Source organism: Schistocerca nitens, chromosome 6 (genome assembly GCF_023898315.1).
Source record: "Schistocerca nitens isolate TAMUIC-IGC-003100 chromosome 6, iqSchNite1.1, whole genome shotgun sequence".
NCBI lineage: Eukaryota > Metazoa > Arthropoda > Insecta > Orthoptera > Acrididae > Schistocerca > Schistocerca nitens.
Window position 1 is genome coordinate 36,199,150 of NC_064619.1, and position 18,342 is coordinate 36,217,491.

General features: G+C 40.5%; 1 protein-coding gene across 1 annotated transcript in view; it reads right to left on the minus strand.

Moving 5' to 3' along the window:
* LOC126262459 (cleavage stimulation factor subunit 1) overlaps nucleotides 1-18,342 on the minus strand; it is a 197,277-nt gene that overhangs the window by 74,138 nt on the left and 104,797 nt on the right. The window contains exon 6 of the mRNA XM_049959115.1: nucleotides 3,197-3,360. Coding sequence (XP_049815072.1) covers nucleotides 3,197-3,360 — 164 coding nt within the window. The remainder of the gene's footprint in view (nucleotides 1-3,196; nucleotides 3,361-18,342) is intronic.

The window sequence follows — 18,342 nt, forward strand, 5'->3', positions numbered from 1 at the left end:
TATTAAACATAATTTTATACCATTAAAACCATATTGTCAATCGTTGGCAATTTTTCCATCCCCTGCATTCTTCAAACAATTAGTCCACGAGAAAAAATGAACTTGATTTATTTTCTAAGAAATTTAATGCGGTTTAATTTTGTATTGGGATTTTTGTTTGCTAGAGGCCATGATTCTTGAGTTATTCCCGGAAAACATGTGAAAGTTATCTTTAATTCTTCCTCACACCCCATGCTCACCTCCACACCAGTCAGGATTTTTATTATGTTATTCATGGCACTCCCTCTTATCGTTGTATAAAAATTTGTAGCTGCGCGAATTATTTCCTCTATTTTTGCTTTGTTGACTGGACTAAAGCTTCATTTATGTAATCATGATTTTTTTAAATGGAATACAGGTCTACTGTTCACAATTCCTGAAAATTTCTTTAATTTTTGGCAAATAATTCCTGAGTTAGGGCACTTTAAATAACATGCTGCATTCCTGTACCAGATAGTCATATAAACTACCAGCTAGAAGGGCAAACATGAAATACCACTATAAAACTCCCTGACTGTTATGTCAACAATTTTTTCATTCAATGTGACACATTTTTCAGGATGGTATTTTTTTTCTTAATTTGAGTAATGTAGCCATGCCATCTAAGTGCACATACACTTAACTTTCAATCTGTCTCCATTTTTCTCTCCTTCACTTCAAGATACTGGCTCACTCTCAGTATAAATTAACATTCACTGAACCAATGGGGCAACATAATATACAAGATCTGTTCAAAAAATTCCAAAACTTTGTCCACAAAATTTTTCTATGCTTACCTTTTACTTATTGTGCATGGTATCCATCAAAATACTCTCCTCCACAATTGATACACCACTCCTAACACCATTTCCACATCCGGAAGCAGTCTTGGTACGCCTCTTGCTGGATGTCTGCAAATTTTCTTTTGTCTCATCTATCATTGCAAATCTTCATCTTTTCAATGGGGCTTTCAATGTTGGAATTTAAAAAAATGTTTGCAGGGACCAGGTCCGGAGAGTATGGAGGATGAGGCAACACAGAGATTTAGTTTTTAGTGCAATAGTCACGCACCAATAGGGATGCATGTGCGGGTGCGTTATTGAGTTGCAAGACCCGCGAGTTGTCTTGCCACATTTCAGGCCATTTCCTTCTCACATTTTCTCGCAGTTGTTACAACACGTCCCAATAGTACCATCGATTAACAGTTTGTCCCTGTGGCATAAATTCATGATGACTAATCCATCAAAGCCAAAGAAAACTACCAGCATGGCTTTGACATTTGACCTGACCTGATGAGCTTTTTATTGTCTTGGATAATGTTTCTGGACCCGTGAACCTTAGTCTCAACATCATAACCATAGAGTCATGTCTCACCACCAGTCATGATTCTCTTAAGGACCATCTCGTTCTCATTTGCATGATCCAAAAACTCTTCACAGACTGTGAGGCGAAGGTCTTTCTGGTCTTAACTCATGAGTCATGGGATGAACTTGACGGCAACACGATGCATTCCAAGATGCTGTGTCAGGATTTCATGACGTAATCCAACTGAAATGTTACATTCCTCCACAATCTCTCGGACAATTAGTCTTCAATTGGCAAGCACTATTTCACTAATGTTCCTGACATGAGCATCATTGGTAGACATGGAAAGGCACCCTGACCAAGGGTCATCTTTAACTTCCATTCAGCCATTTGTAAACCATGTGCAGCATTTGTAACACCGAGTACAGCTTGAACACTCATCGCCATAGAGTTTCTGCATCATTTGGTGCATCTGTGTACAGGTTTTCTCGAACTTCTTCCAAAATTTAACACAGAAATGTTGCTCCTCTAACTCTGAACAGACCTTGTACAAACTCAGTTTTTTCATGCCAGCCAACATGATTTAATTACTCGTTCATTTATTCTTCTGGCTTTTCAGGTTTAATCTATGATAAACCTACTTTTAATATCACCATCTTGTCCCTAGCCTGTCCACTGATCTCCTCCCTGAAGTTTATAATGTAAGGTTTGTACTGCAATTTGATCTTCACTGAGCACTGAGAAAATTCTTTCCATTTGTTTTTATTCTAGGCAACTTTCTATCATATTTCTGATATTTTCAATTTTCCAGGTCTTTCTTTCTCAGAGTACAACATTTTGCTCCATACAACAAGGTGTTAACTGCTACTACTTTATAAGGGACAATTCTCTTACGAAAACTATAGTACATGAGACTTGATTGCTGGCTAGTGCTTATGCCCAAGAGAAAATGTCAGCACTGCCAGCAGACACAAATAAAAGTACATACACTACATGCACTTTGGGAATTAATAGATCTTTTTTCAGGGAGGAGAGAGGTTGGGGTTGTTGGGTTGTTTTGGGAAGGAGACCAGACAGCTAGGTTATCGGTCTCATCGGATTAGGGAAGGACGGGAAAGGAAGTCAGCCGTGCCCTTTCAAAAGAACCATCCCGGTATTTACCTGGAGCGATTTAGGGAAATCACGGAAAACCTAAATCAGGATGGCTGGATGCGAGATTGAACCGTCGTCCACCCAAATACGAGTCCAGGGAGGAGAGAAAGGGAAGGTTAAAATGGTAGTGTGGGTCACTCAAACCCTAGGACGAAATGGATCCATTTGCTCTGAAATAAAAGATAGACAAATATGAAAAAGGAGGGAGGGGAGGTAGAGGTATCAGGGAGAGTAAGAGGTCAAAGTAGTAAATTTATTTTCATGGAAAATGACAAAGAGGGAGGTACTAGCCGGTATCTAATACCTGCAGTGTCATCCTTTTTTGAGAGACTCTTGACATTGGCATTCCTTAATACATCTACAAAATTACACAGAACTGATGCTGAAATAGACATGTGGCTCACTCAATGAGTCATCAAACGCAACAATTTTTACATTTTGTAAATTGCTTCTTCCTGGATTTACCATTAGTTAATCTTTTCATCCGCCTGAAATCTTCTAATCTCTATGCATGATGCAATTCCTCCTATTCACTGCATGTTCTCCAACTCTAAAATGTCCCTTCTCCAAAAGACAAGATGTTACAAACATATTCAATCTCTTTCATATGTACTCAATATCCCCATTACAGGCACATCACTATGTCACAGATGCATCTAAAATTGCAAAATACAGAAGACCAGCCACAAAAATTTAAATAAATGATCAACCCATAACTAACCTGATTGACGTGACGCCAGATCCAGTATGTTGATGTGATGGCACTGAACACACAAAGCACTGTGATGTGTGGACATCATACAGACGAACAACTGGATGGTTCGTTCCAACCAGAATGTAGTCACCTGTTGGGTGAAATGAAAGGCACCGCACCTGCTCAGCATCCTGCAGAAAATATACCAACAATCATGAAATCAAGATTGGGAGAATACTTTGAAAATGTGGTTTCCAATTTATACTGATCTCTCCAACAAAATTAAAATGTCTATTACATTGTTTGGAAGACAATCTAGGGCTTCAAAAATCGGCTGTAAACCACATACCATGCAAATGTGGTATAGTAGTAGCAGTAGAGGGGTTTTGTGGGCGCACGACAGCAAGGTCTTCAGCGCCCGTTCAGTATCCTAGTGAGACGGGTGTCAAGAAAAAAAACGGTCAGAACATTTACATAAAACGGAACAGAAAACACGGGGAACAGTCATTGGAAAATATGTGCTCACCCACACCGAAGCGTGGGATGAAGCAGGGCGTCAGCAGTAAAACATGGACAACACAGGAAGAAAATGAGAGAGGGAGCTAAAACAATGTAGCAGATGGAAGTGGCTGGCTGACCGCAAGGAAAAAAAAGGGAGGAGTCAGCCACTCTGCAATACACTAAAACCTCCAGCCTAAAAGTTTAGGCCAGAGTCCAGACACATCACAAAACTTAAAAACCCTAGACACACACGTCTCATCGTTAGCTAAAACACAAGGCAGATCCCCATCAACTTGTGCTGCTGCCCTTGCATCACGGTATAAAATGCAGTCTCTTAAAATGTGCCGGACAGAGATGTGCACACCACAGGCATCACAAAACGGAGGATCCTCCCGCCGTAATAAATAGCTATGCGTCACAGGACAGTGCCCGATCCGCAGACGTGTGAGGGCCACCTCTTCCCGCCTGAGCAACCGGCAGGAGGAACGCCACGGCCGAGTGGTTGACTTTACCGACCACAGTTTATTGGCCGTCACCGCCAGCCATTCGTCCTCCCACAACTCCATGCACTTCCTGTGGAGTGCAGCGATGACAGACTGCAAGGGGATAGGACACTGGACCACATCCTGCTCTCTGCAGGTCTCCTTGGCAGCCCGATCAGCCTGTTCATTGCCCCATATGCCGACATGACCAGGCACCCAGCAGAAGGATACCTCTTTACCCCGCTGTTGGAGCAAGTACAGTTGGTCATGTATCAGCTGGACCATCTCCTCAGTCGGGTATAGGTTCTGCAGTGATTGTAAGGCACTAAGAGAATCGGAGCAGAGAAGAAATCGATCGCCCCGAACACGATTCATCTGCTCCAGTGCCTTCAGGATCGCGTGGAGCTCCGCTGCGAAAACGGTATATTCAGCAGGGAGGCGAATCCGGGTAACATGATCAGGGAACACCACAGAACAGCCAAGGGAAGTCTCCTGTTTGGAGCCATCAGTATAAACGACAGTGAAACCGTGATTCACATCTAAAATGTTAAAAAACAGTGACTGGAATGTAAAATCTGGCGTGCCATCCTTCTTAAAACGAGTCAAATCTAAAATAAGTTTGGCTCTTCGGAGGAGCCAAGGTGGAGATCTGCTCCAACCGCGACGTAAAACACGAAGACCAGCCATAGACATTGCAGCGAGGCAATCCTGTGCGCGAATCCCATAGGGCTGCGTCGCACGTTGCCGGTTATGAAATAACCGTGCCAGAGGAGGCTGAGCAACGGTATGGTACGCAGGGGTGTATGGTGTGGACAAAGTTTTATACGCCTGGGGGACCGTAAGTAGCTGTCGCCGCATATGAAGTGGCGGTTCACCAGCCTCTGCACAGAGGCTTGGTATGGGGCTAGTTCGGAATGCCCCAGTCGCCAACCGAAGCCCTTCATGGTGCACAACGTCCAAAATCTTTAAGTAAGAAGGCCTCGCGGACCCATACACCGTGCACCCATAATCGAGCCGAGATCGCACAAACGCCCTGTAAAACTGGAGCAGACAAGTCCTGTCAGCTCCCCATGTACTGTGGCTAAGACATTTTAAAATACTTAAAGCCTGAAGCGACCGCCGTTTCAGGTCTTTAAGATGAGGTAACCACGTGAGCCTCGAGTCAAAAATGAGCCCCAGAAATCGCACCGTGTCTTTAAAAGACAGAATAGTGTCCCTCAAGCGCAACTCAGGAAAGGTGAAAATCGAACGAGAACGGTTAAAAAGAACACATACAGACTTCTCGGTGGAAAACTTAAAGCCACTCTTCAGCGCCCCGTCATCCAAACGCCTAATCGTAAGTTGCAACTGACGAGTTGTCGTTGCAAGGCTTGAAGAAGAGCAGAACAAAGAGAAATCATCCACAAACAAAGAACACTGGACAGGACTTTTCACTATGGACGTAATGCTATTAATAGCGATGGCAAAGAGAGTCACACTTAAAACGCTACCCTGAGGGACACCATTCTCCTGCTCAAAGCGATCAGACAGGACGTCACCGATTCGGTATCTAAAATATCGTGGCGAGAGGAAAGACTGAATAAAAAGAGGAAGACAACCACGAAAACCCCATTCGTGAAGCTGCTCCAGGATGAGACGCCGCCAAGTGGTATCGTAGGCCTTCTCGATGTCGAAAAATACACCTATAAGGTGATGACGGCGTAGGAAAGCTTGTTGTATAGCCGCCTCCAGGAGGGCAAGGTTATCGAAGGTGGAACGAAACCTCCTGAACCCACACTGAAAGCGACTAAGTAGTTGCCGGGATTCTAACATCCAGACAAGGCGGCGGTTGACCATCCGCTCCAAGGTCTTCCCTATGCAACTAGTGAGGGCAATACTACGGTAGCTACTTGGGCTCGTGCGGTCTTTCCCAGGTTTTAAAAAAGGGATTAAAACTGCCTCACGCCACGCATCAGGAAAGTGACCCGACGCCCAAATGGCATTAAAAAGTGCGAGGAGGATTTCTTTGTTGCGCATTGTGAGGTGCCATAGCATACTGTAATGGATCCTGTCGTGACCAGGGGAAGTGTCACGAGCTCCAGACAATGCAGAATCCAGTTCCCACATAGAAAAAGGGCAGTTGTAAACTTCATGAGAGGTGGGCTGGAAGTTCAGACTACACCTCTCAGCAACCGCTCTATGGCGCTGGAAACCTGGATCCTGACTGGTTGTGGCAGTAACTGTCGCAAAATATGCTGCCATAGTCTGGGCAATGTCTCGCGGATCTCTGTGGAGAGTGCCGTTATTCATTACAGCAGCACAAATGTGGTATGTCATATGTTAGATAGACTATAAGAATTGCTGAAAGAAGATGCAAAGAACACAAGTATTACACCCAAATGAAACAGCCAACTACATTAGTTGCCATCAAACATTGCTTCATCTGTAAGCATGAAATGAAATTGAAGATACGAGCAATGTGGTGCAGGTGAATCATTTCTGGGACAGTGTAATAATGAAAGCAACTGAGATTAGAGTTGTATAAAATTTAATAAACAAAGACAGACATTTCAGCTTATATTAAGCTTGGGATCCGACACTTAGTTTCTCAAATCACACAGAAATACATTGCAGTGCTCTCTCTCTGCCAGCAGAGAAGTGCATATTAAGACTTTTTTTCGTAAAGAGATTGCCTTATTTACAATTTTTTGTAGTGCTTTGAGAATTGATGTACAATCCATAGAGTTTCAGTGTATGTGTAGAGACGAACACGGTGTGTTTATTTATTATTCTGTGCTTTTAGTGACTGTGATGATTGTTAAGGACAAATGAAGAAATGAGATTAGACTTTTAAGTAATTCATGTGTTGGACTTGCTAGAAGCAAGACATGTTCATAAATTATGTGGTTGTTAAACCAACACTATTTTAAATGTGTTTAATCGAGTCTAGTGCCAGACGAATCGGTTGACTTGTAAATATTCGAATATTTATGTGACAAATGGTGAATTTGTTCTTCGTGGAAGTTGAAATAAACCACGGCTAAACTAAAAGTATTCTGCGAGTATCCACTTATTTCATGAGTAGAGAGAGAGAGAGAGAGAGAGAGAGAGAGAGAGAGAGAGAGAGAGTCTGATAAATTCCCTTAACCAGCAGTATTCTTCAGAGAAGAAGTTTTTGGAGATTGACGTAGCCAGAAATCCAGAGAAGAAAAATGATGTGAGTGTGGTGTGAATTTTGCAATCCAACTTCACATCGATTCTTGTTGCCTAAAGCGTTAGATTCTATTTACATTTTTGGTATAGCCTTTTGCTGGTTTTGAATTTCTGCTGATTGAGGCACAAGGAAGTACATGCAATGGTGGCATACAGTGTGTGCTGCTCACAGTTTGAATACCAATGCAAGTTACCAACTGACAAAGACGAAAAAGGAAGTTGTTGACATTTCCTGTAAAAGTAAAAGGATAATTTGGATACTCACTAAGCAGCAGGAGTGCACAAATACACACACACACACCCACACACACACACACACAATTATATACCAAATTATGCTATGATGAACTCCAGTACATATTACATCCATTCTTACATGTTTTTGCACTATCAAAACTAAGGTCCCACATTCTGTTTCTTGAAACCTGTTTGTCCCTTGGACTTACTCCCAAAGGCCTAACATCGAAAGGCCCTGTTTCTGTATGTAACCCTACTCTACACCAGACTCTTTTACAGTTTCAAATACAGCAATCTCTTGCAATTACCCGGCTTATCTGAGACTTCTATGCCAATTTCCACTCCACCCGACTTCTCTCCTTCCACAAAATCTTGCAGTTACCAACTGGATGGTATTATCTGCCAAGCCAACTTCAAACTGCAACAACGCGCCAGGCTTCACCTCAAAAAACTATCACAGCTTCTCCCTGTCCCTCTGCAGCTCCCTACACAGCCACACCAACAACCATCACTCCTCTCCAACAAACCGAGCTTGGCCAACCACCTTAACATCTCCCAGCCTTAATCATTGCCTTCCAGATCAGTAACAACTCATAATCACATATGAACCAGTCAAACAGTACAGTGTTCTCAACCTCTCATCTAGTGCACTCTCCCCTCCTGAATTATCCGTGAAAGCAAAGGAACTGAGACACTTGACCTTAAGCTGCCTAGTTTGACAAGAGCTGCTACAGATATTAACAGTACTACATAGTACAGATATGGTAGGGGGGAGAGGCACAAAAGGATAAAAAAGTGAGACAAGTTGGAAAGGCAGAAAGTGCAGTTTCATACACAATACAGTATTTGTGAGTTCACAATACAAGTACCATTTTGGGCACAATTGAATATGATAAAACTCTAACAAAATGACTACATAAATATTCCTTTTAGCTTGTAAAATAAAGGAAAGACAACCATTTAGCCATTACCACAAGTGTGAGCTTTTGGGTATCTCTGTAATTGTGTATGTGAAAGTGCATACTTTTGCTAGGGAAAGAACAAGAGCTCTGAAGCTCACCCATGGCCACACGTGGGAACATCTGGGTGTCTGTGTGGTTGCATATGTGAATGTGCATACTTTTGCGAGAGAAAGAGCAAGATCTCCAAAGCTAGTGTAAATAAGGCGTTTCTATAAATCCCACAGTAGTCATCTACAGCCGAGTAGTTGTCTTTCCTTTATTTTACATACTATTCCATCCAGGAATTTCATTCAAACTAACTGTTGTGGTTACTCGTAAATCAGTAAGTACCTTCTTGGACCAAGGTCTGAATTAAGATTAACCCAGTTCTATAACTTTCCTTCACATGGAGAAAAAAAGCTTTTGTCATCTATTTAATATACAGCATTTTCTTATCAGCCATGGTTTTCAATTAAGGTTGTGTGATCTGTCTTTAATCTCAAATATTTAACACTTACTGTGGTACATCCACAATTACCACTACCTTTTACTGTCTGCCATGCTCCAATCGGTACACCGGACCAGCTGAAGAGTAACTCATTCAGTCGGCACACCATACATGTTACTTCACGTGCTGAGCTTAGGTTCCGTAGCTGACGATTTAGGGACCAACACCAGAGGCTCCACTGTTGCCCTCTAGCACGAGATCACGACACCAGCTGAGTGTGCCGACTCAAAACTAATGCCGCCAACACAAGTGACGTCTATGCTTGCCTATATCTGGGCTTACATGAGCTCCTAGGATCAATCTGTACTGTTAACTGTCATTCAGCCTTCTAGATTTGGATATGTTGTTACGCTACAGACTTTGCATCACCTGCAGGTGTAGTTCCATGTTGTTGTAAGTAGTTCCATAACCTGCAGTATAAAATAGACAAATTCAAAAGCTAGTGTTTGTGTTGTGCACCACAAAACAAATGGTGACTGCAGACTAAATTTGCATGTGTTCTATCACTCAAACTGTGACAATAGAGTGCTAAAAATTTGTTCCTATGTAATAAGCCCAATCTTATCTGAAATACGTACTGCATCACTAAGTCAAGGCATTTTTCCAGAGAGAGACTGAAATATCTCATTGTTAGACTCATCTTTAAGAAAAGTGATAAGAGAACAACTACCAATCTGTTTTACTTCTGAGATCATTCTCCAAAATTTTTAAGATAATGATGTATTCCAAAATAGTATCTCACCTTAGCAACAACAGTATCCTTAGCAAATCACAGTTTGGGTTCCAGAAGTGCTGCTCTACTGAAAATGACATTTACAAGCATATTCACCACATTTTACAAACATTAAATAATAATATGGTGTCGGTTGGTATTTTCTGCGATCCCTCTAAGGCATTTGACCTAGTGAATCACAGTATTCTCCTATACAAACTGAGGTTTTATGGGATTAATGGTATAGCCAACCAATGTATAATGTCATATCTAACCCACAGAATGCAGAAAGTTGTACTTACTAAGTCAAGCAATATAGTCAGGGACATAATTCTGACTGAGGAGAAATCACATATGGCGTTTCCCAAGGTTCAATCTTAGGTCCACTACTGTTCCTCATATATGTAAACAATTTTTTGTCTAGTATACAACAAGCAGAATTAGTTCTTTTTTGCAGATTACACAAGTATCGTAATCAATCCAAACTTACATACAGCAACAAAAGATATGGTAAACAAAGTTATTAAAAGTATCATTGACTGGTTTTCTGCAAATGGTCTCACCCACAATTTTAGAAAGACAAAACATTCAGTTCTGCACATCTAGAGGCACCACACCAATGATAATCTAATAATAAGTGTAACCCATGGTGAGGAAACAATAAATAGGGTGGAAACTTCAAAATTCTTGGAGGTCCATACTGATAAGAATTTAAATGGGGGGGGGGGGGGGGGGAATACATTTTGGAACTCCTAAAACAACTTAGTTCAGCCACATTTTCACTTAGAAACATTGCATATCTTAGGAAGAGAGAAATGAGTAAGTTGGCATATTTTGTATACTTTCATTCAATGTCACATGGAATAAAGTTCTGCGGTAGCTTATCTTTTAGAAAGTAAATCTTCACTGTGCAAAAACGTGCTGTAACAGTAATATGTGGTGATCATCCTGTGACATCTGTATATGGAGTTGGGCATGCTGACTACTGCTTCACAGTATATTTATTCCCTCATGAAGTTTGTTATGAATAATCCACAACAGTTCAACAAGAACAGTTAGGCACAAAATTACAATGCCAGAAGGAAAAATGACATTCATTACTCCACATTAAGGTTGTCTTTAGCACAAAATGCACAATGCTTGAACAAAAATTTGATTACTTACCCAGTGATATAAAATCTGGTAACAAATTGAAAAAATTTTTTCCCGACAACTCATTCTATTCTGTATAAGAATTTCTATTATTCTAATGTGTAAAAGGTGGTGCGTAGGAAATACTAACTCAAATCTGTACATATTTTTTCTACATATATAAAAACTTAGAAATGTTCATTTCAGCACTTTGTTCATACTTTAGGATAGTGAAATTTTTGGTGAACTGCGGACTTGTGTGTTGAATGACCATAAGCATTTCCTTCTTTCCAGCCACCATGGCTGAACAATCTCTAGTCACTGTTAAGCAGCAGCTGATGGCTCAACAAGTGGAGAGTCAAAAGCATATGGAGGATCTCTGACTAGGGTACTGCTGCAGCAGACTGTTGATGCTTCTCCATTCCTGCCATACAAGAACAATTCAGAAGACCTGGACCCATATGAAAAACAGCTGAGGCAGCACTTTACAGTATTTAAAGTAAAAGATGATGATACTGTTAAATCTCTTTTCTTATCATGGATTCCACCAAAAACTTACTGGTTACTGTGCAAGCTGGCCCATCTGACAGAAACTGATAAACTGACTTTCAAAGCACTTTGCTCTTTATTAGGTGCTCCCTACCAAAGACATTGCCATTTGATTTCTGCTTGCCCTGAGTTTTATCAATGTCGCAAGCAACTGGGTCAATCACATTGAATTTGGGGCAGGTGAACTCCAGGGGCTAAGACACCGGTGCAAGGTTTTCATGCCAACCACCAAAGAATCTTATGCAGTGATCATGATCAGAAACATGATCATCAGCACCCAACAAAGAGTTTCAGGTGAAGGCTATAAATTTTGATGACCTTACTTTAAACAGTGTCTTGAAAGGAGGATATAAAGATGAACATCAACAAAAGCAAAACGAGGATAATGGAATGTAGTCGAATTAAATTGGGTGATGCTGGGGGAATTAGATTAGGAAATGAGACACTTAAAGTAATAAAGGAGTTTTGCTATTTGGGGAGCAAAATAACTGATGATGGCCAAAGAAGAGAAGATATAAAATGTAGACTGGCAATGGCAAGGAAAGCGATTCTGAAGGAGAGAAATTTGACATAGAGTATAGATTTCAGTGTCAGGAAGTCGTTTCTGAAAGTATTTGTGTGGAGTGTAGCCATGTATGGAAGTGAAACATGGACGATAAATAGTTTGGACAAGAAGAGAATAGAAGCTTTCGAAATGTGGTGCTTCAGGAGAATGCTGAAGATTAGATGGGTAAATCACATAACTAATGAGGAGGTATTGAACAGAATTGGGGAGAAGAGGAGTTTGTGGCACAACTTGATTAGAAAGAAGGGATCAGTTGGTAGGGCATATTCTGAAGCATCAAGGGAATAGCAATTTAGTATTGGAGGTCAGCACGGAGGGTAAAAGTCGTAGAGGGAGACCAAGAGATGAATACACTAAGCAGATTCAGAAGGATGTAGGTTGCAGTAGGTACTGGGAGATGAAGAAGCTTGCACAGGATAGAGTAGCAAGGAGAGCTGAAATCAAACCAGTCTCAGGACTGAAGACCACAAGAACAACAACAACAACAACAACTTTAGACAAGGTGTTGTGTTTATCACAGTCCTATGAAGTCCCACGACCGGTGCGCTGCCACTCACATTCATGGACATACATTGCCACAGTAAACAGTGAGTACAGAAACATCGAAAATCTGACAGCCAGCGATGACACTCGGACAATACACAAACAACAGCATGCACATTCCTCCATGTGTAAACAAAGAGTCTCACATCACTCAATTGTGACAGCTTATCCATCCCACCTGGACTGTTTTTCAGAAGCATGCTAGAGGTGACTGTCCATTCTGGCGGGTGTGTTGCACTAAATGCAATGGCCATTCCCATTTCACAATCACAAGATCAAATAGACATTACTGTTATATGTTCCAGACCATCCATTCATAAAAGATCGTATGATAAACTACTCATTTCACTATGGGTGATTGGCAAAACAGAAAATTTTCAAGTCGATATAGGTCCTGCCACAAATCTCATCAATTTTCAAACATATTTACAATTAGGGACAAGCAGGCTAACTCCATCAGTCTGATGGTTGGTTAGTTATAGCAAGCAAAGTATTCCATTGAAAGGTCAATTTAGCATGGAAGCCATTTACAAAAACGTGACAAGGGAAATAACTTTCTTAGTTGTACATCATGATGATGATACCAAGAATCTTTTCAGTCTGGACGCATTTGCAACTTCTGTATTTTCCATCAATGAACAGTCTCCAAGAATGCTCCTTATCAACAACTGGATGTGCTCTGCACTGAGTTACCCTACATTTTTTCTTTTGGTCTGGGAAAAGAGAAGAATTTTGAAGCTCACATTTTGCCGTAACCTATGGTATTGGCCTCAATTTTTCGATTTTATTGCCTCCAGTCAGTTCCATTGGTATTTCGTGGCCAGGTCAAGGCTGAATTAAGACAGGTTGCAAAGACTGAATGTGATAGAACCTACCTCACTGAGTCAGTGGGCAATTTCTTGAGCTATTGACAGGAAACCATCCAACAAACTCAGACTTTGTGGGGACTCTAAGGTCATGGTGAATGTTAAAGCCGAAGTGGCCTGAGAAACTATACACTAAGTTGGGCAGGTGGACACTTTCTCCAAAATTGACCTTGCCATGATGTACTTACAGTTCCCTTTAATGTATGTTCATAGAAGATTTTAGTGAACACACTACATTGTTATAAAAATATAAGTAAACAGCTCCCCATCAGACTTCACTCCACCACTCAATACCATGGTAAAGAACCAGTGAAACATCACCTGTAGTGACCATGACAGGACCCAGAACAAATACGGCTGTAAATATATAAAATTTACGAAGAGCAACAACAGTGACCAGAAATTTGAAATTTTAGAGAGAATTGGTGAATTTTGAGTATGTAGATTCATGAGAGATGATATCTGTTGCCAATAGTAATGGAGAGCAACAGCTAAAATGCATAAATCAATTGCTAGCACTGTGAAACAAGAATTTTGCAAAGGTTAAGGTAGTTGATAAACAATTATTAAATCTTTTGAGTACAATTATGATGGAGAAGAAATTAACTAGTCCACGAGTTGGAAGATTCAGCTTCAACCAAGGAGGGCTTCGATTGTAATAATCCCAAGTCAAGTAACCCACAGCAGTTGCAAATCACAACTAAGTCATGTCACTCTACAGGGGCAGCAGCATTTATGGCACAGTCACTTTTGATGGCACAGCATGACCTACCACATAGATTCAGCTTCTCATCAGCATCCACTCGCACCAAGATTCTTGCGAGCTGCATAAAATCCAGGTTGATTAGTTTCCAAAAAGTTTTTTTGTGTTGTTATTTGTGTTTTGCAGTAAACTTCAAGTGGTTTCACAATCAAGGGTCACGTGTGTGCTATAGCAGTGTAGATTCCCTTATTGCAATATTATGCTGAGACTAACTAAACGTGTGTTACTGTATATGCTGTATGTCTGTGGTCACAAGAAAAATGACTGCAGACATTTCTCCCTGGCTCAGGACATTTAGTGAGCAACTGACTAATAATATCAAAGTTGTGCCAAAGACTGAAATAAAATACAAGAAATGATTAAATCGTCTGTAGATACAACTTATTCTAATGCTCAAACAGGTAGAACAGAAAGGGAACTACAGGAAATTTGGGACGACTTAAACAAAACTAAGGACGTATATTTTGAGCAAATATTTATGTATCCGTTGGAGTCTACCAAAGTATACCACACTCAGAAATCCAGCTTTGGAAGGTACTTAAACTGTAACAATGCTGATGAGGATTTAACACTTGAGCACAGTCTGTATCAGGGAAGTTGGATCTGGGGGAATATACCAAAGTGTATCATAGTTTTTATTGCTATTGTGAGAAGTACTTGAACATGAATATGTATTTGAATGGAGCACTACTAGATGAAAGTAAACAATTATGCAATTTATTCTGTGTGGAACCAGTAAGATTTAAGATTAGTGTATGCTGCATAATTTTAGACACACTACTTTATGTGGATATTTGGTGCTGAATAGCAATAAAGGTGCTATTCAGTGAATGAGTCAAAAGTCTAGGTTTAAGATGTGTCTATTGCCCAAATCCCAGATTGCCCATACTCTGGAGAAGCTTTGGTTATTTTATGCTGAAGACACCATAGTGCATGTCTGATGTGATGTGCCTTTTGAAAACCGGTATCTGAACTGGAAGCAGTTTTAGTTTATGATGCTGGTTAAGATTTACAAGTTTATTTTCTTATTCTTATTTACTTATCTGAGGCAATGAAAATAACTATACAGTTATTTGTTTATTGATGGAGAAAAATATTAGTGTTAAGATGAATTTAGGGGCAGTGTATAATGCACGTTAATTCATATAATTACTAGACTTGGATTCAATTTTTAATGATAATTTATTATAGAAAATGAAGTTTTTCTAGTTTGTAGGCCACCTTACGTTAAGGATGCTTACATCATTATTGGTTACATAAATGAAAGTACATGTTATTTTGACCTAATTTTAAACTGAATGACATAGTGCTAGTGAAAGTCTTTCATCACAGCTCACAATTAAAGAAAGAAAAGTGCAAGTTTTCCATTATTATGAAATTATATAGATGCCACAACCAAAGACTGTTTCCTTAGTAGACCTAGACCCTTTTAATGGACAAGAAAACAATCTCTATAATATAGGCAAGTATGATCAAAAGATATAAGTTATAATAAACATCCTTACAACTAAACAATGGAAAATCCAGGATGGGGTATGGCCTTGTCAGCCAGAAGTTGTGATAATGAGTGTGTGAGCTGCATTTGCATGAGTATGTGTGTTTATGTTGCCTATTCTGATGAAGGCCTGTTTGGTTGAAAGCTTTGTTCAACGGTCTTTTTATTTTACCTATCTGCAACTCAGCATCTCCACTATATGGTGAGTAGCAATTATCCTTACAACTAACATAGTTTTACATGGGTATAGGGAACACAATAAAAAGTAACAAACATTAGACAGCAAATAGCCTGCAGAACCTAGAGAAGTTCTTGCAAGGAGTTGAAGTGGTGAGAAGAGAGATGAATTCAGGGCACACATCTACCTTTTATACGCTTCCTGAAGTCCATAAACCCAACCACCCGGGACGCCCCACTGTGGCCAGTTACTGTGCCCTCACTGAAAGAATCTCCGCTCTAGTAGATCAACACCTTCAGCCTATTACCCACAACCTACCCTCCTACATAAAAAATACCAACCATTTCCCCCACTGACTCCGCAGTTCTCGTTCCTTTACCACATGGTGCACTGCTCGTCACAATTAATGTCACCTCCCTTTACACTAACATTCCTAATGCCCTTGGCCTTACCGCCATTAAACACTTCCTTTCCCAATGCCTAATTTACACCTCCTTCCTAGTCACCATGACCAACTACCGTATTTACTTGAATCCAAGCCGCACCTGAAAAATGAGACTCGAAATCAAGGAAAAAAAAATTTTCCCGAATCTAAGCCGCACCTGAAATTTGAGACTCGAAATTCAAGGGGAGAGAAAAGTTTTAGGCTGCACCTCCAAATCGAAACACAGTTGGTCCATTGTAAGATGAGGCACAATTTAGGTCGAATGAATGACGATACAGCTACAGTAGTTTGGTTCGAGTCGTAAGCTTAGCAGTTAAGCTTTACCAGGTAGCCATTGCTATGTGTCAGGCGCTCCGTCCGTATTTACATGGGTACCCTTCCTTTTTCACGTGCTTCGTCTGGTTTGAATGGATTGCTTATTTTTCTTTGATCTGATAAGCACCGTTCTCTTTGTTATGGGTGTTTTTTACGTCACTCTGAGCTGAAAATGCATTACTGTACTGTGTCATGCACTGTTCGTCGCATTCTGATAATGAGTGTTTGTGGCCTGTCGCCGCTCGCGGCATGGCTTGCTTTTGTGCGCGCTACTGTGGCTTACAATAAAAAAAATAAATAAATAAATAAAAAGGGAGAGAGAGAGAGAGAGAGAGAGAAATCGTATCATTAGCGAAACAATGGCAAGAGACTGCTATTTGTTGTTACTTACACTGCTGCTTTCTGTGATAATGATCAACAAGAACCAAATAATATACTGTGCATGATAGAAGTTCTGAACGAGAATTTAGCAGAAATTTTTCTCCGTTTGAAAAACCTTGCAGACGCCTCTTTAGTACATGTCATTCTGCACAAAAATTAGAGTCATCTTAGATTTAAAAAGGTAGTCAATTGCCATGCTTCATTTCTGACTGCATCACTATTAGGCATAAGAATAATAAGAAAATAAACATGACATGATATGTATATTCTTCCGCGTTTGCTGTTGTCTCAATCTAGTTTCATAGTTTATTAGGCAGACAGGATTTAAATGAGATAGCAGCAAACACGAAACAATACATGGCTAAATGTTTATATTCATGTTATTCTTATGGTGAAGAGAATACTGAATGTGATTCACAGTTCATAAAAGTTCCTATTAGCAACCATCTCTTCTCACAGGAAGGCAAAAAATTCAGAACATAGAGTTGACCATATTGACAAACATCCCAAACAGTCTTGCCAGTCGGATTTTCGTAGTACATTGAAATGCTGCTACATTCGAAGATGAACAATACGGAATTTGTATTTACTTCGTTGGATAATGTATGAAAATGCAGTGGTCGAAACTCCGGGTGGAGAAAAAAGCTCGTCTTCCACCTTTTTTTTTAATTTATTTACTGACACAGAGGTTTTGGCGCCAGTATTTATCTTTGTGCCTGCAAAGCATGCCTGTGTAGCGCTACACAGTTAGTTGTGGAGGCACCCACCAACGTTTTTCAGAACTTCCGCTTACTTTGTACTCAATTCTAAGCCGCAGGCGGTTTTTTGGATTACAAAAAACCGGAAAAAAGTGCGGCTTAGATTCGAGTAAATACGGTATATTCTCACCCACAATTACCTACAACAAATCCACAGCACAGCAATGAGTATCCGCATGGCACCATCCTATGCTAATCAATTCACGGGCCATATAGAACAATCCTCCCTAACCTCCCAGAAACCCAAACCCCCACCTGATTCAGATTCATTGACATAATTTTTTATCTGGACCGAGGGTGAGGAAGTACTAACCACGCCTCTCCAGAACCTCAACATTTTCTCCTCTGTTCACTTCATCTGGTCTTCCTCAACGCAACAACCTTCCTTGATGTGGACATCCAACTCAAAGATGGCTTACATTACGAGGTGCATTCAAGTTCTAAGGCCTCCGATTTTTTTTCTCCAGACTGGAAAGAGATAGAAACATGCGCATTGTTTTAAAATGAGGCCGTGTTCATTGTCAATACGTCCCAGAGATAGCAGCACCGTACGGCAGATGGAATTTTACCGCCAGCGGCGAGAATGAGAACTGTTTTAAATACTTAAAATG